General features: G+C 38.1%; 1 protein-coding gene across 1 annotated transcript in view; it reads left to right on the top strand.

The window, feature by feature from the left end:
* Positions 1-23791, top strand: part of PDE4D (phosphodiesterase 4D) — a 460927-nt gene extending 437136 nt beyond the window's left edge. Inside the window, exons 7-15 of the mRNA XM_026649103.1 lie at positions 4407-4500; positions 10004-10176; positions 10680-10778; positions 10869-11033; positions 13010-13109; positions 17101-17255; positions 17625-17747; positions 18294-18476; positions 19155-23791. Of these exons, the coding sequence (XP_026504888.1) occupies positions 4407-4500; positions 10004-10176; positions 10680-10778; positions 10869-11033; positions 13010-13109; positions 17101-17255; positions 17625-17747; positions 18294-18476; positions 19155-19568 (1506 nt within the window). The 3' untranslated portion in view covers positions 19569-23791. The remainder of the gene's footprint in view (positions 1-4406; positions 4501-10003; positions 10177-10679; positions 10779-10868; positions 11034-13009; positions 13110-17100; positions 17256-17624; positions 17748-18293; positions 18477-19154) is intronic.
* Positions 23792-24960: the final 1169 nt, after the last annotated feature.

Here is a 24960-nt window from a genome sequence, read left to right as displayed (position 1 = left end):
GAAAAAAAATAAGGTCTAATAGAAACATGTAAGAATTGAAACCAGGGTTTCTGCTGTCTTCAGAGATTTTTCAGTAATTGCATTATTAGATGTGGCATCAGTCTAGGGTGACCAGACAGCAAGTGTGAAAAATCAGGACAGGGGGTGGGGGGGTAATAGGAGCCTATATAAGACAAAGCCCCAAATATTGGAACTGTCCCTATAAAATCGGGACATCTGGTCACCCTACATCAGTCTCCATTGTGAAAATACATGCTACTGACCCATTGGGCACATTACAGTGGGGAATTCCCAATGGGGAATAGCTTAGCCTGTGCATTCTTCAGCCAATGGACTTGGACAGTTTAAAGGGTTTGGTATATCATTTTTGCTTTTAAAAAAGGTCTGGAAGCTGAAGTGGGTAAATCCTTCTCCGATTCTCACTTGCTAGGCACGTTGTAAAAGGAGAATTCGGTGTACACCTAGGTCTGCCAAAACCTTTGTTCCTTAGGCTGAGATGCCAGTATAATAGCTAGACTGTATGTTGTAAATGTATCTTAGGAGCAATAGATTTTGCATATTATGAATTTAAAAATTATTTAAAATTGTGCAGTAGTTGGTTTGGGTTTTTTCAAAATACAACTTTTTAATCATTTTAACATTATCTAAAATTCATAATTAACAATAATTATTCCAAATTTTGGTTGGCTTTTATTTATGCCATTTTGAAACCCTAGAGTTTTCTCAAACAAGCAATTTTATTTCTTTGATCATGAATGTGCAGTGTCTGGAAATGTAAAAGCACTTTTTAGCTGATCAATATTACTATTTCTGTAACTTACAAATCATCAGGGTACAGACATTTTAACCAAGTTTCATACACTTAGGGAGGCTTTTACTCGCAGGCTGGGAAATGTATACTCTGCTGACCCACAGCCGTGACAAGAACCTGTGTGATTTAAGCTAAGATCTTGCAGTGGGCCATGTGAGTGCCAAGCAGTTTCATTCTAAAACGACAATGCATGGATGAACAAACATGCTGTGAGTTGATGCTGCAGGGCAACATATTCTGCTTGCCTTTTGAAGTGCACTCTTGGCCCCAGTTGAAGTCAATGAGAGCCCAGTGAAACCAGCAGGAGAGAACATGGCCCAAATTGTTATGACTATTATTATTATTATTATTATTATTATTTTATTGTTTGATTTATTATTTCATAGTACTGTTTCTTGAAAGAACAGAATACTGCATGTGAGAATTTCTGAATTAAAGAATATCAAATAATAAACAACTACAGTAAACTAGCATATGATCACAACAACAACAAAAAATCTGGACTGTTTCATCACTAACCCAATCCTCCATTAGAAACTCAAAAACATGAATATCAATATGTTCCTGAGTGTTGTCTGCCTAATAACAGCAGCATCATTGCTCTCTTTCACTGGCAGCATATGTTATTTCAAAGACTAACTTTATAAAGGACTTCAACAGAACATACATCTTAGTGGTGATAAAGTCACCTAGCTTTGTCATATTTAATTAAAAAAGAAAATCAATGTTAAACACTGTCCAGATGTTTTTAAAATGAAGTTAGCAAATCATATCAAAAGCAGTGTTGGTTTTACACCTTAAGTATGGGAGATAAACTGAAGAATAGATTTGGGATTTATACTTCCAATCTGGTTGAAGGCGAAGGGTGAGATCCTGGATTTTACTCCAAATATTGTGTTGGTGACCTTTTTGTTTGTTTTGTGGAGGTTTGGAGTTGGTAGGAACCTTATTTTAATATTAGTATCCCTATTATTGAATAGCAGGAAAGTAGAAAGCATTGAACAATATATTTGTACAATTTCATACTGTGTGGCAGTCTAGATTAGATTATATTGTTTAAAATGACCTGTGCATATGATGGGCAGATGAGAGACCAAGGATCTGCATCAGGCCGGTTACTGTGAAATTAAAGAGAGTGTAGACTTTTTAAGCAGTTCTCATGGTCAGCAGAAATTCCAGGACAGTCTTTCCTAGGTGATAAAGACTACCATTAATGCTGTGCTACATCTACAAAAATGAAAGACAGAATTGTCTAGGTGTATACATCAAGGAAGGAAAGGACCTATTGTCAGTGGTAACTGGAATTAAGCAACAAAGAGTCCTGTGGCACCTTATAGACTAACAGACGTATTGGAGCATAAGCTTTCATGGGTGAATACCCACTTCGTCAGACGCATGTGGTGGAAATTTCCAGAGGCAGGTATAAATATGCAGGCCAGAATCAGTCTGGAGATAACGAGGTCAGTTCAATCAAGGAGGATGATGCCCTCTTCTAGCAGCTGAGGTGTGAAAACCAAGGGACGAGAAACTGCTTTTGTAGTTGGCTAGCCATTCACAATCTTTGTTTAATCCTGGCACATGATAGCATATATTACATTGGTGGACGTGCAGGTGAATGAACCGGTGATGTTGTGGCTGATCTGGTTAGGTGATGGTGTCGCTGGTGTAAAAATTGTTGCATGGATTGGTTCCTGAGTTAGAGTTACTAACAACCACACACTGCAACATAGTAACTCTAACTCAGGAACCAATCCATGCAACAAACCACACACTGCACCATAGTAACTCTAACTCAGGAACCACTGCATTTGCTATCTCTACCATCTTTGCTTCCATCTGGACATATGATCAGCCCAGGAAGCTCTCTATGAAGTCTGAATTCTCTCTCTGTCATAAGCCAAATGCTCAATTTTGATCTTGGATATACTACACTGGAGCATACTATTACACACTTCTAAAAATTAGAAACATATTACATATGCAGAGTTATGGATTTTACGAACTACATGGCAACACACAACAACATAAGAAATCACTGGGCTTTTAAAACCTAATTCAGAGCTACAGTGTTGCTATGTTTAAACATCAAAAAATCATGAATTGGGCTCCAAAAATCAAGTGGCTTAAAAATAAACATCATAATGTCAATGACTTACAAATACAATTCAAAAATATTTAATAATATTCACTGTACAAGGCATCCTGGAAGAAAGGGCTTCAGTGACATAATGCGGGGAGCTAATTTTTTCAGCCTGCTTTTCCAGCTAAATGACAGAAAAAGAATAGGATTAATTATCAATTTTCAACATGGCATAATGATTACAGTGGGGTGCCTTAGGGACATGTTCTGGGGCCAGCATTATTTAATATGATGATGATATGGAAAAGGAGGTGAAGAACAGTGAGATAGGAAATATTTGCAACTAACTGATACAAATTATTAGTCAAGACTAGAAAATATTGTGAGATGTTTCAGAGGAACCTAACAAAATTAGGTGAAAGGGTAGCACGATGACTGATGAAATTCAGTGCTGACAAATTCATGTTAATGTATATTGGAATAAGTAACTTCAATTGCTGAATACTATTTACTGTTCCTCATAATACAAGGGTAGGGAGATGTGCAATTACATTCAAAGGCAACAAATGTAAAGCTTTTTTTTACAATGTGTAATTAATCTGTGGAACTGACTGCCACAAGATATCCTCAAGGCCAAGAGTTTAGTAGGATTCAAGAAAGGATTACACATTTATATGGATAATGAGAATATCCAGGTACATAAATAGGATACATATATATGTGAACCATTAGCTACTGGGGGCAGTAAGGAGGAAACTTCATCTGTGAGCAAGTTATTTCTCTGAAGCCTCTGCTACTACTCCCTGTCAGAGACATGATACTGGACTTTTATCATTGATCTGATCCAGTGGGCAATTCCTATTTTCCTTTGTTTCAAAAGAAAATAAAACAAAAACCACTTCCAAATGGATAGCTTTTGTTATGGGTTTAGAGTAAAGAAGAGATACTGACATGTTTGATCCTTCCTACAAAGATATTTGAGCTTCTGAGTTATTTAAAAAAAAATACTTGAGAAAATTGCAAAATATATGGCAACAAACCATATGGAAAGAGTGAGTGTATGTGTATGATAGGGAGAGCTATAGTACAGAGTCGTTCAAAAGTGATGGTTTCCCATTCCTTAGCACAACTAAAGAGTGTTCCTCTGTGTATACATAGAATATAACTTAGTTATTTCTCTCCAAATTTAAAATTCAGAAGATTGAAATAGCAAAAATAGTAGTTATATTCATGTGTGCACATGCTTGCAGTTAGAGTTTTCAATAGCTCACACAGTCCCAATGTCTCTGACACCGAATCTTTGGGGAATATCTATCTTTTAATTCTGTCTTCTAACTGTGGAGAAGTTCCGAAGTAAAGCAATATTATTTTGTGTTGTTATTTTCACAGTTCATCTCTCAGTTTACTGTATCTTCTGAATATAATATATTTATTTATTATAAATCAATACAATTTTCTCATTCTAAGTTAACTGTTTCTTAACAATTAACATGCTTTTTTTTTTTTTTTTTCCAGTTTAAAAGAATGCTCAACAGGGAGTTGACCCACTTATCTGAAATGAGCCGATCAGGCAATCAGGTCTCAGAATATATATCAAACACATTCTTAGGTAAGAATATATTATGGGAGTGATTTGTCTTTTTAGTAGTTATGCATTTCATAAACTACATTGTTTAGTATTTGTACAGAGAGATCATTATAAATTGATAAAATTAGCTCTCTACATAAATTGTTGCATATATACATTTTGTGTTGCTGCTTTGTTCAGAAAGTTATTGAGTACTGTAGCAAAGTGTTCTGGTTAAAGACCTATTCCTATGTATTCCCATGAACTGTTATAGTTAACATGAAATAATCTTGCCTATTACCAACATAATTGAGGAGGGATTAGTATAGTGAATTGTTTGATAGATTTAAAGATTTAATCCTTGCACCCAGTTCTCATTTTACCCAGTACAGAAGTTATACGGTTATACTATAAAGGCATCTTGATCTGATGAAAGTACACAGCTAAAAATAATCTTATTGAATCTCTCAGCACATGGTTGTGGTGCATTGGCATTCCCCATCTGCAGATAGAGAGGGTGATAAAGATGACTGAGTCAACATCTGAACAGATTTCTGCTAGGAGAATAACTTCAGCCAAGGAGCTTGTGGTGGGGGGGGCTTGGTAACCATGACATTGTATTAGCAGGTATGAAGATAATAATGGAACAGTCCTCTCAAGTCCCACCTGTGTGATTTTGTAAAGAAAAAAGATTTTTTGCTATTTTTAAATAAATAAAAACAATATTCTATATTTGTGTATATTGAAGATAGATATAGAACATGCTAATTTAAACGTGGCTTGAAGACACGCACACACTTAGCCTATTTAAGATTGTGAATATAGGTAGGGACACATGGGTATGTCTAGATTAGGATTAAAGGACATTAAAATATATGTTAAAATATAGCGTGAATGTGTGTGTGTGTTTAAACAAATTTTATCCAAATCTACAATACCCTCAATGAATTGGTTAAAATGGTGTCCATTTAATTTATTCACTGTTTCAGTAGAATGCCCAGATTCACCTGCACAGTAAAGTTTACCTGCTTGTGTGAGAAGTGAAACTCTATTGTACAGTTTCAGGAATATTTAGAAGCTCAGGATAAGGCTGCCTGAGGAGATGACCCACTTAGAAGGTGCCTCTCACATCCTCTGACTGAAAAGACTGAGCTATTAGCATCTTTGCATGTTTTCACGTGAAAAATTAAGAGTCATTTTGACAGGAATAAAAAATGCAGCTGTCAGCCTTTCACATGTGACCTGCATCTTTCAAGCAGAATAAGCTCTGGAGAGACAAACACTTAGAATCTACTGAGAATTAATATTGTCTTTCTGTGGTTGGCATGCAAATAAAAAACAATATATTAATAAATAAAGGAAATGCAAATGTAAGGGGTTGCAACACGACTATCTCAGTTACAGAACTCTCCTTAAATATATTATAAATAAGAACATGCATATAAATATATAGATTCAGAACAACGATGTGTGGAAGGAAAATATTCTTACAGAAAATTTAAATGAATTTATGTCTTGTTAACCAAATTCTGCATTTTCCCCCTTATTTCTTTAATACTCAACCCATCTGCTGAACATTTAAAGACCTACTAACATTTGAAAGCTAGGAACATTTAGTGAGAAAGATAGGGTTTTACTGTTTTGCTTTGAAATATAGGCGCTGCACTCCTAATCAGCGACACATGCCTTGAATACAATTATTAATAATTACAACATATATATATATATATATTTTCTCTTGGTAGAGAATCAAGGCTCCTACAGTGTATATTCATACATAAACAGTGTGATTAACCAGTTCTCTTCTAGACAGATAATGTAATAGAACCTAGCAACCAGTATAAAATAATCTGCTGTAAAAACCATATCAATATGGGAAATTATCTTATTTTAAACATACAAAAGGTGATCAGTACTCATAGCATTAGCTGCCCATATTTAACAAAACATGAGGAAATCCCATGGAATTCCATGGCAGATCTCAAATCTTTCAGACAGACACTTTCTTTCACTTGAGCTAATCTGACAACTCAGTTTATAATCCTCCCCGTTGATGGATCTAAACTTTGTGCATATGACCGAAACCATAAACATCAAGGTATGCACACGAGTCACTGCTCTTCATCTGTTCTCTCTTTTCACCAGTCAAGAACTCTCCTCCTCCCCTGCTTTTCTAATTGGTCAGAGAGTGGGATGGGGAGAGGGAATTATGCTGCAGGCTAAAAACTTGGTGACATTTTTACATTCTCTTCTTTGCTGTGATTTGTTCAGAATTCTCTGCATTTTCCAGTGGTTGCAAACTCCTGAAAGGTAGACAATAAAAACTGAAGAAGCAAACAGAGTAATCCAGAAATGCCACTGCATTCCCTATGCAGTTTCACTCTGTCCATTAAAGATGACCAGCGCAGGAGGGGAAAAGATGTTTGTACTTTTTTTTTTGTAGGATATATATGTAAACATATAGAAGGTCAAAAGGCTGGTTGGCTTGTTTAGAAGTGTATTTTTAATTATTTTCCCTGATAATTTTTATGTTAGAAATATCAGTCCTTGACTTTCCTGGTTTTGCTGGAGGACTCCTTGAAGGACTGGAGAACACATGGTGGTATTACATCACAAAAGATAAGCTTGAGAAATTGAGAAGGAAACATTTTAAATCAAACTGTTAAAACTCTTTGCTTAGTTGTTGTTTTTTGTTCATTTGGTTTGGTTTTTGGGCGGGTTATTTGTTTTGTTTAAAAATTAGGAGAAAAGCCCTCTATTGCAATAGATTTCACATGCACACATGCTGTCTCTTCAGTGGAGGGGTGAAAGAGCATATTCTTCAGTTCACCAGTCCTCCATCAAAAACAGGAAAGATCGGGACTTGCTAGCCCTCTTATTTCTAAGGTTAGAAAAAAATAAAAATGCTTTTTAAAATCTTTTCATGCCTCCTTTTATATATCATAAGGAAGCAAAAAGGGCAAAACCACTTTTTTCTCTCCATTGCAGGCCACCTTGCAGGCCACTCAGGCTAACTTCAAAACCTTTAACATTCAAGAATATTCCATTGTTTCATAGCACAAAAGAAAGAGCTTTTTAAATGTGGGGGAGGAAGTTCAGAGACTACTTAATAAAATTTGTACATATGGGAAAAAATACATTTAATATTTAACTCTTCCAGACTTTGTTGCTTTCCATCTGCTTGAAACAAGATAAAAACAGTTCAGGAGAACCTTTCCCAAATGAATTGCATGGAATGAAATCCAGACTCAAAGGGTATGTCTACACTGCAATAAAAATCCCATGGCACTGAGTCTCAGAGCCAGGATCAGCTGATTCAGGCTCTCGGGTCTCGAGCTGAGGGGCTAACAATAGTAGTGTACAGGGGCGGCTCTATGTATTTTGCCGCCCCAAGCACGGCAGTGAGGCAGCCTTCGGCAGCATGCCTGCGGGAGGTCCGCTGGTAACGCAGATTCGGTGGCACGCCTGCGGGAGGTCCTTTGGTCCCGCGCCTTCGGCGTACCCGCCGTTGAATTGCCGCCGAAACCGCGGGACCAGCAGACCTCCCACAGGCATGCTGCCAAAGGCAGCCTGACTGCCACCCTCAGGGCGACTGGCAGGCCACCCCCCCGCGGCTTGCCGCCCCAGGCACACGCTTGGTGCCTGGAGCCTCCCCTGGTTGTGTAGATGTTTGGGCTTGGCTGGAGCCTGGGCTCTGAGACCCACTCCCTCGCAGAGTCTCAAAACCCAGGCTCCAGCCCAAATATCTCCGCAGTTTTATAGCCCTGCAACCCACGTCCTGCAAGCCTGAGTAAACTGACCTGGGACAGCTGAAGCCGTGCCACAGGTCTTCTATTGCAGTGTACCCTTTGGGGCTTATTCTCATTTACATGAAGGTCACTTTTCACTAGTCTGGAAGTGTAAAGGGGGCCTTAAAGTGTATCTAAGTGTAATTTACCCTAACTTGAAACCCCTTTAAACTTTACACTGCCAGATCAACATAAAGTAACCATCTGTAAATGAGAAGCAGGCCCTATGTATCTGGATCTTTGAGCTTTCCTTTTGGAAGTGTTTCTGCACATTTGAAGTGTGGTCATTGTCAGAAAAGTGACTCTATAAAAATGGCACCTTCTTACTTGACACATCTCCTTCCTTTGCATCTTCAAGTCACATCTTCATATCTGACAAAAACAAGTTTGCACTTTGGTTAACACGATAGAGCTAATTCATCCGAGAACAACAAACTTCACTCTTTTGTACTTCACAGGCCATGAGCAAACTTGCAAGTTAAGTCCTGATTACAGATATCTTTATTACTGGTAATGATGTAAGCACCAGAAAGAATAGCTTGATTTTCAGATCCCAGTGTGAACTTCCACGTGTGGCACTTTTTTAAGAAATAAAATCTATTGCATCATAAGTTAAGTAAGTAATTTCCCACAGTTAGAAACCGAAGAAATATGATTCCTCACAATGTTATTTTTACAAAGTCACCCTTCAGAATATAACAACACTTCAGACAACAGACATTTCCAAAACTAAAGTGTGAACCAAAGAAAAAACAAGCAGTATTTTGACAAGGTCTTGAAAAATATTGTAATTTTCTTGGGCTGTGCACATAAGGATGAGAGATGGTAATGTTTTAGCCTGAAGCCAGTATTTAAGAGTAAAATCTATCAATGCTCTTCTTGCCATAATCAGCTCAAGCTATTTTTTGTATTTATGTTATATAACTTCTAGAGCTGGTCAGAAATTTTCTGGAATAGAATGTTTTTTCTCTCAGAAAATGCCAGTTTGTTGAAATTTTGTATTCCTGCAGAAATGTTCTTCGAGAACACATTGGTTATAATGAAATTTTAACAGAAACCAGGCAGATGTTGGTTGGTTCTGCCTGCTTGGTTTCCTGCCAGCTTGCCCTGCTAGCTCCTTCGCAGCCTGCTAGTGCTTGCAACCGCCTTTCCAGAATACCTGGCTCCAGGGCAACCTGACGCACTGGCTGCCTCGGAGTGGGAGCTACCAGGACTTTCAGACTCTGGCAGTTCGGAAACCCTGGGAGCCCTGACTCCCTGCCTGCTGCTTCCAGAAGTTTGAAACGAAATTTTGGAATTCGCGTTCTAAAGGAAATACCTAAATACATTTTTTCATTCTGATTCTGAACTTTTTTATTATTATTATTTTGGAATGTCCCATGGAATGCAATTCCAGTTTCTGGCCAGGTCTACTACTTTCTTTTTATGGAAAGGATTACCTCCCTATAAATTGTTGGGTGAGGGGGGATGATGCAGCCACAAACTACCCTCAAAGTCTATTCAGAAATAATGTAACAACCTTTGGAATAGTGCAGTGATTAATACAGTTGAACTTCGTTTCTTACTCAGTTTTTGTTGTTTTTAATTTCTGATCATTATTAGTCTCCACATTTAGCTTTAAAAAGACAGAATGATAATGGAAGGGTTATAGTGTACACAAAATCAGTCTTAACCCCTAAGATCGACAAAAAATATATAATTTTAGTAAGTATGGAAAATGCCCTTCAGAGTTATTTTTTTTCTGCCTTTCTTCAAAGACAAACAACATGAAGTGGAAATCCCTTCTCCAACACAGAAAGAGAAAGAGAAAAAGAAGAGGCCTATGTCCCAGATCAGTGGAGTGAAAAAACTGATGCACAGCTCTAGTTTAACTAATTCCAGTATCCCCAAATTCGGTGTTAAAACCGAACAAGAAGATGTTCTTGCCAAGGTAAGGAAGATTTAACCTGTTCTCTACCAAGACCTTAGAAACTTACCATGCAGTTTAATGAAGTTTTGAGGTTGTCAAACAGACGTCAGTGTGTTATCCCATACTCTTTCCACACCCTTTGATTTCAGGGGCTAATGCCAGATTCTGATCTCACTTAGGCAAGTATAAATCAGGAACACTGAAAAAATGAAGTGAGTGTATAGTGAACTTCTGTTCCAACAGGAGCATAGTGGGAATTTTTTCTATCTGAGAAGTACATAATGTAAAATAAACCAGCATTGTATGTGTATTAATAAGGTTCTTATGCATAAATCATCAGCAAAATAAAAAGCAAACTTTCATTTGAGCACTGTCAGAGGGTTTAGTATATTATTTTCACAATGGTTCAACCAATTTGTTAGCTTGAATCTTCATGACTCTGCTGTTGAAGCTATTTCAAACAAAAAATAATTGGAAAATTAAGTATTTGATTTAAGAGTTTCTTTTGCTTAATTTCATTCTAGGAACTAGAAGATGTGAACAAATGGGGCCTGCATGTTTTCAAAATAGCAGAACTATCTGGAAACCGACCTCTGACAGTCGTCATGAATACTATTTTCCAGGTAGGAAAGATGGAAGCAGCACTAGTGCTCTTTATTCATCAATTGTTATGTTTCTTATAAACTTAATTGTTTTCCTCTTCCTTCCTCCAGGAACGGGATTTGTTAAAAACATTTAAAATTCCAGTAGACACTTTAATAACTTACTTGATGACCCTAGAGGACCATTATCATGCAGATGTGGCATATCACAACAACATACATGCTGCAGATGTCGTTCAGTCTACCCACGTACTGCTATCAACCCCAGCTTTGGAGGTAAATCCACATATCCATGGAAGAGGGGAGAGGGAAACACACACATGCAAAATATCAAAAACTCTTCTAAGCTAAATGTAAATCATCCCAGTGTCTGTAAGACAGTGTGTTTTTTGTAATATAGTTTCATGAGACTTTGTCTTCTCAGGGAATTTAGTGAGGACTCAAGTTTATTTACTTGGTTTTGTCCAGTGACTAGTGCTAAATCAACCACATTCTGTTGCAGAGGGTCCTGTGGCACCTTTAAGACTAACAGAAGTATTGGGAGCATAAGCTTTCGTGGGTAAGAACCTCACTTCTTGCATCTGAAGAAGTGAGGTTCTTACCCACGAAAGCTTATGCTCCCAATACTTCTGTTAGTCTTAAAGGTGCCACAGGACCCTCTGTTGCTTTTTACAGATTCAGACTAACACGGCTACCCCTCTGATACTTGACACATTCCGTTGGTAATGCGGTAACCTGTTTTCACCACCTACTTTTAACTACAGGTCATGTCCTGTCATTTCCCATGTGGAGTTCTCATTGAAACCAATGGGAATTATACAGAAAAGGCGATGACAGGATGTGTTTCCCTAAGTAATATAATACGGTGTTTTTGTTTTTTTCACTGATACATTTTCTGTCCACAAGGCTACATTTATATTTTTCTGCTTCTCTAAACTGAATTTCTCTAACATTCGCTTCAATGTAACATTCAGTACTCAGGCAGTGTTAAACCCATATTAGATCTTTAATGGGTCGTCTTATTTTGTTAAAAAAAAACTTGAAATCCAGACTTTTTTAAATGAATCCTCTTTATATGAGCTGTTTAAAAGAGAGCTTAAGTCTCTGAGGTGAAAGGAAGCTAGAGAAATGTTGGAATCTCTCTCGTCTTTTATTATAAGACTGTGATTAAGCCTAACTTACATCTTACTTTGAAACTCCAGTAATTCAAAAGGATTTGCACCCACTTAGACCAGGTTTCCATTTTAGCCCTCTGGCTCCTTGGTGCTGAATGCCTCCTCCCTCCCTCGCCTTCCCTTTGAAGTGGATGAACAGGGAGAGCTCTAGGGATCTCTGAGAGGTCTGTTGGCTCCTAAAGGAATCAGTCCTCTTGGAGATTTCCCTCATGGCAGGGAGGAGGTTCAGCTTCTGTTCATAAATGGAGCTGCGTTACCACTCCCTCCAGTGGGCAGCCAAACTGATTGTCAGTAGCATTACTTGATCTGTTGAGTCAGCTATCCTTCAGAGTCTGTTTTCAGCACAGTGTTTGAGCCAGTAAAATACTAATATCCCCCTAGATACTGTTATTGACTAGTTTATTTTCATAATGGCTTCTAAAAGGAGAATCAGTACTTTGTAGGATGTATACCTTGCAGCTTACAGATATACTGTAATAAATCATAACCATTCTCTCTTAATATAATTTAGGAGGCATGCTCCTTTTTAACGTAACCAATACATATTATATGTTGATAATATAGTATAAGCATGCTTAATGCAACATAAATATACTACCTGGGGTAACACCACAATGTATAATAATTAGTTAGGCCAAAATTTTCAGACTTTGGTAGGTGCTAAGATTTAGGCACCTATCTATATTTAGTGATCTAAATACAAATGACCTTATTTATGGAGAGATGCTGTAAAAACCCACAATTGTCTTGTTCTATTGAATTCAGTGGTGCTTTCAGTGCTCAGGACGTCAAAAAAACAGGCAATTTATGTAAGTGCCTGTTGATACCCAAATTTGAAATGTCTTGTATATGTCAAGGACTATTTTCCAAAACTTTGTGTGGATTATATTTAAATAACTTTTTGAAGTTCCTGTTATATTTAAACTATGTTGAAAGATGTTTTTGTTTGTTCGTTGTTTTTGTTTTATTTTTTGAAATATGAATTTTGAAGGAGAAAAAAAATCAGTGCATTATCCTTTTACTGAAAAGGCAGTTTCCTTCGTTAGTAATTGTTGTTTCTATTGTATGGTTTTTCAGGCAGTGTTCACTGATCTGGAGATTCTTGCAGCAATTTTTGCCAGTGCAATACATGATGTTGATCACCCTGGGGTTTCAAACCAATTTCTTATCAACACAAGTAAGTGAGGGTTTGTTTGTTTGGTTTTTTGTAATATTTACAGTTTCTACTTGGTATCCTGTAAGATATGTGCATAGAAAATGAGAAGCACAGGCTTTTCCACTTCATACCCTTCTCTTACCTTTTCTTAGAATACACACGTGTTTGTATTTTAATCTGATAGTCATTTTGCAAGTAATTTAACCCTAGACATAATCTTCCCATTGCACTAAATACTCAAAGGGGGCAGGAGTTACTAGGTGGATGAACTTTAGCACTGTCACCCACTAGGGGCAGAATGGTAGTTCTTCTCCTGAAATAAAGTGGAAGTTATGTAATGTTTCCATTAAATAAGAAAAAAATGGGTAAGAGCAGAATAGAAGATTAATGGAAATAAAATATAAAGAAATGAAAAAAAGAAAGAAAACGGTTAATATGAGTAAGGTCAGCCCTAGGTTTGTGGGGCTCTTTGCAAAATAGCATGTGCAGGACCCATTCCTCTCTGTAGATACCTGTGATAATTTCCTAGCTTCTGCGTATTCATGGCATACATGGCTGCCTCCTGCCTGCAAAATCCCTTAGGCTGTGGTAAAGCCTCTCCCCCTATTTCTGAGTCTCCACAGCCTCTAGTGATAGCCCCCTATATGAACAAAGAAGCAGGGAGAGGTGGAGCAGCCTAACACCACCTCTGAATGTGAAGTCCAGTGTACCGGTGACATATTCTGCATTGCTCTGGTCTGTACTGCAGCATTACGAGAATCCTCCTAGCTTTCTACCAAATATGAGCATGACTTCTATTTTTTTAAGGGCTAGATTGTGATATCTCTATTGAATAGCCCCTAACTCCATGTGTATAACCCCATTGATTTGAATGGGACTATTTGTGGAGTAAGATATTATACAACATGCATCGGGTAGCACAGTCTGGATCAATGTAAGTTACTTTATACAATATTATTGCTTTTGCCATCCCAACTGAATTTCCTTTTCCAGTAGCTCACCAGAAATATCAAGGTTGAAATTACATTAAGGGTCTGAGAAAGCAAGGGGGGAAAAATCAAGAAAATGGAATCATGTCTGTGGGTGCATCTTTAACCCATCTACATACATGTTAGTAGATAATGTAGGTAATTTCTGCATTGACTGACTCTATTGCACCAGTGCTACAATGCCATGACCCAGCAGTCTGAGGGGGAGTGTTCCAGCTTTGACTTTTTTGCTGTTATAGGTTCAAATCAGACCCTGAACATTATTTGAATTTATTTTTATGTGCTTTAATGGCCTGCGGGCTACCCTATAGTGAAATGCAAATTGGTGACTCATCCACAAGGAGGAGGATTGGGGATGTCACCGAAGTTTCAAAGCTATATTGATAGCAAGTGCACTTCAACAGCGCAACATAGGAACAGACTGAACCAGGCTTAGTGCGCAAAAAAGCACTTAATATTAAATCTCCCAAGATGTAAATAAACCATTTCGTGGGTACACTGAATGATAACACACTATTATGAGGGCATGGAACTGCTATAGAATGAGAAGAATTTAGTTTAATTTAATTAAAAGCATTTAAATCTGGGAATTATTTTTATTCATTTCTGCGGAGACTGCTGAATTTTTGTGAGATTACCATTGGGTGACTGGCCAACTCAAGGGACTGATAGTGGTATATAAAGCTCGTCACTTCTGGGTAAACCGTTCAAATCCAGCCCAACTATTCATATAGTTATTCAGTGACTTATAAGAAATGAGACAATCATTTTAGTCCAGTCACTGCTGGACAAGCTTCCACATTACATTTGGCACTAATTGGCACTCTTGTTGGCAGGCTAAAGAGAGGCCAAGGATTTCAGGGCAATGGAGACTGCACAACACTGTCTCTCCCCCCAGGATAGTGTGCCCTACCAGTTAGGTTGGAGGTGCATTGCCATGGCACCGTAGAGAAGTCTGTGCTGTCACTACGTGTGTTTTATTTACTCTGTGGATAAACAGAAAATGCCAGTCTCCAAAAAGGCTCTCACTGGAGCTCTTTTTACAAGTATTAAATTCAGTGGGGACTCAGACTTTAAAAGGATTAGAGAAAAACAGTAGAAAATGCATCGCCATCTTTGGGGACAAAGACACTCCCCCAAACAGAGGAACAGTTCATCTAAGAGTATATATACTGATTTATGGCACCCAAGATGTCTGCCACTGACCAGGAGGTATGTGGCTAGGGCACTGAGAGGAGACACAGACTCTCTGCACCCCCTGACCAGCCTCTTTGGCAAAGGTCCCTTGGAGCTGTGGGAATTAAGGTGCTCCCCCTCAATCATAACCCCTGAGGGAGAGCAACTATATAAAGCCATACAGTTTTCTTCAATCTTTTCTCACAAACATACCGGGAGCCGCTAACAAGATTGTTAGATCGAATAACATGTGGGTACTTTCCCCTTCTTCCACAGCAATTACAAATGTTAACAAAATCAAACCACCCACAGGGCCTCAACCTTTTTGAGTAACAGTAGTGTTGAGCACTCCTTATGGCCTTGGCCTCCAGAAAGGCTGATTTTCCTACAATTTTCCACGTTCCTTCTTGGAAAAATAGCAAATAAACACGCTTACAGAATTTTCTGTGAAAGATGAAAGGGCTGTTGGTTGACAAACAAGGTCTCTTTCTTCTCTGCTATTATGGCTTTTCTGCCTTCAAGGCAAAGAAAGGTAGAGGAAGGATTTCCTGAATCACAAGATTCACGTGTTCGGTACAGGAGAGTGAGACAGCAGGAGAATACATAATGAGGCTCCTGAAATCTGAACACAAGAGCCTTCATGTGCAACCCCATTGAGCTGAAGGGATTTTAGACTATAGTGTCTACAAAAGAAGATAACGAGGAGAAAGAGTAGAATAGACTGATGCACAGCTAGATTTAGGATACAGAAACTTTAATAAACAGAAATTAATGTCAATAAATGACAAGTGTGATTGCATACAAAGTATTCTTTTTCAATAATGCAGTCGTTATAGGCCATATACTAAAAGGCATGTAAATGGTTGTGTGTATACAATCCAGCTGTGCTCCTGCGTAAATGGAATAAAATATGCTCTTCATTTTCAAAGTAGGCTGGTTAGTTGGCTAAGTAGATGCATGCAGACTTTTGCGTATATCTAAGTACAAATTGTTCCTGGATGTTGCTAAGAGGGTACATGAGCCCCTTTATTTTCACTGCTGTATAGACCGAGTTAAGAATACTCACATTTGAAAAGGAAGCATCCTGTCACTACTAGTGAGTTGCATGCAATTTAGTTATTGGGCCAGGTCACTGCTTAGGGCTTTCAAACTATATGGCTCTCCAAGAGAATATTGGGAAGCACCGCTGGTATTATCCTGTCACCCTCCTCCCAAAACATTCTGTTTTCATATACTAATGACTCCTTTACTCCTCAGAGTGCCTGAGATTGTTGAAGTGCATACATTGAAAATTAAGCTGTTTTACTACATGCTTAAACCAGGGCAAATCCTTAGCTTTGTTTTCCTGGCTCTGAGTTGTAGGCAGATGCAAGTTAACATTAATAATATTGTGTTAGAAGGTGTGAGTGCTGCACATGTGGGATGGGTTCTGAAAGTACTGATCTGATTCTTTATGCTTGTTCCCCGTACTCTGCCTCAGTTTGTTAGGGTTTTCTGGGGTTTTAAGTTTACTTCATCAGTTCTGATAGTCTCTGGGTTACACAAAGCTTGTTTCCTGTGCAAGCCAATACAGATAGTTAAAAAATAGAAGGAACAAAAGTGTATCTCTAAATCCTGTTAAAAATATTATGAACTGACTTTTCTGCGTTACCATCTCATGAGATTCCAAACGGTAAATCTAGGAAGGGGTTAGTTTGACCTGCAGCCTGCAGGGATGAAGAGAAGGACTGTTGTAAATATTAGAATAATATGTGCTTTTCAGCTGTCTTGGGAATCTGAAAAATCAAAAAATAACCTGGGGGGAAATACAAGCTTTGTTAACATTCTGCCTCGTGACTGTCTTGCAGACTCTGAACTTGCCTTGATGTACAATGACTCATCGGTATTGGAGAACCATCATTTAGCTGTGGGTTTCAAGTTGCTACAGGAGGAGAATTGTGACATTTTCCAGAATCTGACCAAAAAACAAAGACAATCACTGAGGAAAATGGTCATTGACATTGTGAGTTACAGCTTGAATTTCCCACTTCTAATGCATTCAGATTGCATTAACAAAACAAACCTTAGATAGTTTTCTGGTACATTATATACACTCAGGCACATAATGCAGGCAATGCAGTGAAAATTGCATTAGGTATAAAGCATGTATGTTGGGTTTCTTTTGAATTAAAACTAAAGGCTGGCACAACCAACAGCCTTTACGGCATGGGGAACCCTAGTTAGGAAAAAAAATTATATAGTCATATGTGTGGATCATGGTTCCCCCCATACCTCCCGCCAAAAAAACAATAACATAAACCTGTATCTCTTCGTGGTTTGGTGGCTGTCATTCAATCATTTTAGTTACTAATGCTTTGTGTTCGCCTTCAAGGTGCTTGCAACAGACATGTCTAAACATATGAATCTGTTGGCTGATTTGAAAACTATGGTTGAAACCAAGAAAGTGACAAGTTCTGGAGTTCTACTTCTTGATAACTATTCAGACAGAATTCAGGTAAGATCATCCATGCTGAAAAATAGTCACTAACCTTCATTTACTAGGTTTGTCTCCCCAGTCCTACGTGGGTGTTTGTCTCATTTAATTCTGTCCCCATTCTCACCTCATTACACTCTCCCTTTCCTTTCAAACGTGTTCATTAGCTGGAAGGGCCATATTTCCATTCAATATCACATTCTGTTGGGCATTGACCAGTTCTTTAGTTGAGCTTTGAGCTAGGAAACTACTTTTTCTGGGTTTAATTTGCTATGGCCTAACCTCTAAGCATCTTTGAACCTGATCAGTCTTGCACTTAAACATTTTCTACCTCTTAATATAGACAGAAGCTGTAGAAGTGAGATAATTTGTGGCTATTAATGGAAATGTGAAAAACACACATAGGCACATCCAGCTTTTGCTGTACAGAATAAATGCTGCGCTACCTGTATTTTCAAGATTCTGTTTCACAGTCACCAAATGTGTAAATGGAAAAAAGAGCCTTTCGTCTCTAGTGTTAATAACACAGGCGGTGCTCAGTAGATAATATATATTTGTCCATTTTAGGTTTTACAGAATATGGTACACTGTGCAGATCTAAGCAATCCAACCAAGCCACTCCAGCTCTACCGCCAGTGGACCGACAGAATAATGGAAGAGTTCTTTCATCAGGGAGACCGGGAAAGAGAGAGGGGCATGGAGATAAGTCCCATGTGTGATAAGCACAATGCATCTGTAGAGAAATCACAGGTAATCCATTTGAATAAGTAATGAGATAACATGCCAATACATTCTAATAGATAAACTTGGATCTTAGTCACTTGATTTGTTTTATTTGCATGGGTTTCTGGATGTATGTTGTTGAATTTTTCCCCATTAATTAATTCAGCTTTTAAGAGGAGTTGAGATTTCCTACCATTAAAAATAGCTGTGTGTGGGCCAAAGAGCTCCAGCATGGCACTGTTCTGTAATGTGGGATGTGCTATAAGGAGGAATACGATACATCTTTTCATTAAGCTTCCCTTTAATAGCACAATCGTATGTAAAACAGCAGTTCAGCTCAAGAGATAAGAATAAGTTGTTGGGAATTAGATTTAAAAATAAACCCTTTCCAATATCCATCTCCCATTAATACAAAATAAAAAGCTACGGATTCAGCCTGGAGCACTGCAATCTGTTGAGAATGCTACAAAAGCCCATTTTCCACATAGAATAGCATGGCTTCTTTTCAGCCTTCTTAAAGATGGGGTATCCAGCACGCCTGTTTCTGACAATAGTATGCTCAGACATTGTACTCTGTTCTTCTGGGAAGGAATGAACATCAGGAGGCTCTATTATTTCTATTTTGTTTTATAACCTATATGTGCATTTTTTTCTTGGGAATAAGGTACTCATCCTAATTTTGTATTGTGACATTACTTGGAACAGGTGGGGTTTATAGACTACATTGTTCATCCTCTCTGGGAGACATGGGCAGATCTTGTTCACCCTGATGCCCAGGATATCTTGGATACCCTGGAGGACAATCGTGAATGGTACCAGAGCACAATCCCTCAGAGTCCTTCTCCTGCACCTGATGACCAGGAAGAGGGTCGGCAGGGCCAAACTGAAAAATTCCAGTTTGAACTAACATTGGAGGAAGATGGTGAATCAGACACTGAAAAGGACAGTGGAAGTCAAGTGGAAGAAGACACCAGCTTCAGTGACTCCAAGACTCTTTGCACCCAGGACTCAGAATCCACTGAAATTCCTCTTGACGAGCAAGTAGGTGAAGAAGTAGAAGGGGAGGAGAGCCACCCAGAACCTTGCGTACTAGAGGAAGATCATTCTCCTGACACGTAACAGTGTGAAGACTCAGTTTCTTTCTCTCTGTCTCTTTGTCTCTCTCTCTCTCTCTCTTTTTTTTTAATTAGAAAATGGTTTCCAAAGTGCATATCACATGCCACAACCATGGTCACACCTCACTGTCACCTGCCAGGACGTTTGTTGATCAAAACTGACCTTAATTACTCAGTTTGGCACTCAGGAATATTGTAACCACAATTTCACCTCCATGGCATCAGAGAGCAAAGGGGAAAACATCCATGAACAGCATCTTAATAAGATCTCCATTTGGCAGATTTGATTGAAGAAATCAGGTCTCTAAAGTGGTTTCAGAGGAATACAGCCTACCAGCAAAAGGCTGGTGTGCATTGGGTGTTTTGTTTTTATTTTACAAGCAAGGCATTGAGTAACATTCATCATCAGAGTTTTAAGAAAACAGCCAGAGAATGAACTGAGGTTCCTAATGGAAAACAAATGCACATGAATAATGGGACACAACATGAATCTGTTACCTGTAGGAAGATGAGCTGTGGAAATTGCATAATTTTCTAATTTCAAGTCTTCCTAATACATGACTGAAAAAAAAATAAAGAAAGTGTGACCAAGTGGGTTACACTGACCTCTGCATTTTGTATTATATGTAAAACAGAGATCTTTTGTAGAGCTTACTTTTATTATTAAATGTATTGAGGTATTATATTTAAAGAAAAAAACACCTTCAGAACTTCATCTGCCACTGGTTATTTTTTCCAAAGAGTAACTTGCAAGTTTTCAGTACAAATCTGTGCAACACTGGATAATACTTCTAGTTATCTAGTTATAGATTTTATTTTATTTTAGTTTTGCACGTTAGATTTTTATAGCATTGATTTGAGCTGTAAAAATCCATTGTTTTATATACCAATGACTTCCATGAAATATTTTTGTTTATGTTGCAGGAAACCCTTTTAGTAGGACGGAATTCATTTTATGTTTCTTTTTATTATAATTTTTTCAGACAAACAACAGAAGTCTATTTTTGTCCTCACAGTGGAGCTGACCCTGCAACCCCACTCTTACTCCCACAAGTAGTCCCACTGAAACCAATGGGACCACTCAAGTCAGGAATTGCAGGAGTGGGCCCAATATGAAAAAGTGATGAACCATCTTTTTATATAAACATAACACTTCTCTTTGCTTAATAAAATTAGTTCCATTAGAATATCACTCTGAGGCTGAGAACTGGAGCTCACTAAATAAGAACAACCTATTTGCTGTGGCAAAAGAGTAGAATCTTTCCTATTTTGTCTCCCTTAAAACTTATTTTGTGTCAGCAGTTTGGGCAGTAATTTCTGTTTAGCTGGAGCACATGCTCACCTCAGAAGTATATGTGTGTGTCTTTAAAAAATAACCTTTAGCATATTTTTCAGAACTCATTTTCCTTGCATGAAGAGCCAGATCATAAGGGTTTTTTTAAAAAAAACAAGCCAGTAATGCTTGGAAAGGTTTGGATTTCCCCCCACATTACTTCACAATTTCAAAATGTTTCTCTTCCTATGTCCAAGTTGTTCTGAAAGGATCCTACTTTTAAATCTGGTCAGTACCTAAGCCTTCAGTAACTTGGAAGGAAAAAGCGGTTTTATAGAGTCATGCTTGTCATTATGCATTTCTACTGATAGGTCATGTGTAGTGGGAAGGAATTTATCTCCTATGGTTGACTCTTTATTAAGACTAATTTTGATGAGTAAGATTGGGAATAGTTGCCTAGGAAAACAAATAGATTCCTTCTGTCACAAATTCTGATCGAATGACAAGGCATAGGTGACTTTTTGACAAGATGAAATGGAAATGGCACTTATTCCCTTTGCTTGAGTTCAGTTGAACCAGTGAATGTATAGGAAATGAATAAGGGGTATACCAATTTCAGAGATCTAGGATACAAACCTATTTAAAAACCTTTGGATAATGGTTTAGCTTTTAGTGCATTTTGCATTTTTCTATCTCCAGGTTGTAGGTTTGTCTGCCTTTAGCCCCGAAAGGGCTTTATCTGAGAAGATACCAAAGGGGGAAAGTGAATGGAGAGATTTTGCCATGCTGATAGGAGCTTCAGGCTCATTTCTTTCCCTCACCATCTCCCCCTGAGTCCCCACTCCCATCTAAAAATCCTTTCAATCCCCAAGAGTGCCTGGAATCTTAATCATGAAAAAAAGCAATATAAATTCCAAAAATCAATATGGACCTGAAAGGGTTTTACATCTGCACTAATTGAAAACAAATAGGCTTAAAGAAAATGCCACCATATTGTGAAATATACACCCATACACATGGACAATCAAATAGTAGAAAAAGATATGATTTCTTAGAGCCAGGGATCTAATGCACTGTACAATCTTTTTTTTTTCTTTGCCGAAGTGTGCTTTAGCATTGCACACTGCTTTAAAAATAATACAATTTACAAGTGGCTTTACATGTTTCTAAATATTTTTGCCATAAGAAAGTGCAATGAGTTGGGTACTGAATGGGAAAAAAAGAAAAACCTGCATTTGCTTATGAGAGTACACTTTAGCTTGCAAGTTACTGTTCTCAGTAATGCTGTGTTTGTTATTTTTAATTGGGTTTTTTTGCATTATTGTTAAAAATTATGAGCGAATACAGGTAGAACAAATTGCATTCAAAGGTTTTAAAAAAAACTTGAATGAAATGGATTTTACAGAAAGCTTTGACAATTCTTTTAAAATGCATTATTTATTTTATTTTGTGCCATGCATTTTTCTCACCAAATGACCTTACCTGTAATACAGTCTTGTTTGTCTCTGTTTACAACCATGTATTTATTGTAATGTACATACTGTAATGTTAATTGTAAATTATCAGTTCTTATTATAACATCATCCTTGACAGGTTGGTGTTGCTATATTTGGAAACTCTTGGTGAGAGAATGAATATTATGTATACATACTCCTTGTACATTTTTTCTCCTGTAATATATTCTATGTCACCTTAGAGCTTGTTTATGGAAGATTTGAGAAAAACTATAAAATACATAAAGATATATAAATAAAAAAGCTGCAGGTCTTTGGTCCCAGGGCTGTGCCTTAACTTTGAACAATATTTTCTTCTGTTTTGCTGCATTTGAAAGTAAGGTAGTTGTGGGGCTAGGGCTGGGCATTCCTACAATATTTTTAGTAGTTAATTGATTGGGTCACTGGCACAAGCTAGTATGTACAATACTACAACCTGTTTTCATTCATGGCCCCATTTGAAAGTCAAGCTTTTCTATTCCTACAGTAGTGTAATTGCATTGTCTACCTGATGGTTTTCTTTCCACTTTTGAAGACTATAATCAGGGATTACTTCAGCCATTACCTGTTGTTCCCTTTTTGAAGTTAACACAATCATTTGAAACAGCACTGCACAAATGTGCTGTACACATGGGACAGTTGTAATAACTCATTTGGCTCTTAGGCACATAGGAAAATGAATTAATCAGAATTCATGTGCATTATTATTTTGACAACTGTCCTTCATGTTCCTTCCTTATTTAGATGTACAGGAAGTACAGTACACCACTGTATAACCATAATCCATAGAGTAGGGCAAAAGACAACTTGAAATCTTGGAAATGTTTCCAACATTAATATTAGTGTTACAAGCAGCCAAAGCTTTCCTCTTTTGTAGATGTACCTAAGGCTTTTGTACACATGTGCATAGTGTAGATGCACTAGGTGTAAAGGATGACTGTAACCCTTTAAATAACACTAGTATTAGTTTTGCAGAATTGGACTCTCGTAAGCATCCCTTGCCACTTAAACACCACAGTTGCTGTAGGCCAGTTAGGACTCCTGATAGCAATTAAGTTGCTAGTGTAAGATAGATATCTCTTTTCCATTCCATTGATGCCCAGCCCTTGTAACATGTGACTGTTCAGTGAAAGGAGAGATTCTTTTTCAAGGAAAAACAAAGCCTCCTTTTTGACACAAACTGTAGATTTTAGCAGCCCTGGCCCAAAGGAATTTGATTGCTTTTGTTTTAAACAGTATAAAAGGGACACTATAATAACAGAAATCCTGAACAATTTTTGTTATTGTTTTAGTTTGGTTTTTCCTTTGGGTATGTCTTTAGACTGGCAACTTGTGTGAACATTGCAAATGATTAGTCTTTCAATGGTTTCTTAGCCTCTCTTACAGCCTATGGAGTAGTACTGTACATCAATACCTTCATATGAAATTTTTATATGCAATGGAAATAAAAGCATGGGTTGATTCTGCCTAGATCCTGTACTCGACTTTCTTTTGCAAATAAAGTTTATTGTACACAGTAAGTGCCATCAGTAACAACACATTTTAAGATACAAATGAATGCAATAAGGATTAGATTAGTACATTTTCAGGACCATATTATATACCGAATAACAAGAAGTAAATTAGGGGGGTCAATTAAACAGAGAGGTTATCCCATCAAAGACAACATTCCATAAAGGATCTAATCCAGTAAGGTGCTAAACACTTCAAAAGATAGGGCTTGTTCTTGATTCCATTGAAAATCGTTGAAATTGCCACTGACTTCAGTGGAAGTAGGAATGGATCCAGAGAAAGAAAGGGCTCGTATTAAAAAGATCTGAGAACACTTTGAGTTTCCTTAGTGGAGCTATAAATTGAGAGTTCCTCTAGTTAAATATTCACCAGACAACTCTTCATCTAAATGGATAGTATCACAGTGGTTGTTAAAGTACCGATCAAAAACCAACGCTAACTTCAATAAGGAAGAAATTCATAGATTTCAAGGCTAGACAGGACCATTGTGATCAGCCAGTCTGACCGCCTGTATAACACAGGCCATGCAGTGTCCCCAGAATAATGTCTAGAGCATAGTATGTAGGGAACAAGCCAATCTTCATTTAAAACTTGCCAGTAATGTAGAATCATCACAACTCTTGGTAAATTGTTCCAATGGTTAATTACCCTTACTGTTAAAAAATGGATGCCTTACTTCCCATCTGAATTTGTCTAGCTTCAGCCTCCAGCCTTGGCTTGTGTTACACCTTTTTGTGCTAGATTGAAGAACCAATTATCAAATATTTGTTCCTCAGGTAGGTACTTAAAAATTGTAATCAAGTCACCCCTTAACCTTCTCTTTGTTAAACTAAATAGACTGTTTCTTGAGGCCAGAGAGGTCCCGTCCATAAGGCAGACCGGGGAAACCACCCCGGGCCCCACTCTTTGGGGGGCCCCACAGTTAAGAGGGACACGGGGGAAGGGCAGGGGAGCCTGGGAGGGCTCGCGGGGGGCTTGGTGGCGGCGGCAGCAGGGATCAGGCCCGAGCCCCACACTCACCGGCCCGGCCATTTATTTCTTGCCCGCAGCCCCTCTGGGCTTGGGCTCAGTCTCTGCAGCAGCAGCAGCAGCAAGTGACCCAGCGCCAGCCCGCTCTG

Source organism: Terrapene carolina, unplaced genomic scaffold, assembly GCF_002925995.2.
Source record: "Terrapene carolina triunguis isolate 2854851 unplaced genomic scaffold, T_m_triunguis-2.0 Scaffold69, whole genome shotgun sequence".
In the NCBI taxonomy this organism is placed as follows: domain Eukaryota; kingdom Metazoa; phylum Chordata; order Testudines; family Emydidae; genus Terrapene; species Terrapene triunguis.
The sequence above is the reverse complement of the archived record's forward strand: the minus strand, read 5'-3'. Positions and strand labels throughout refer to the sequence as shown.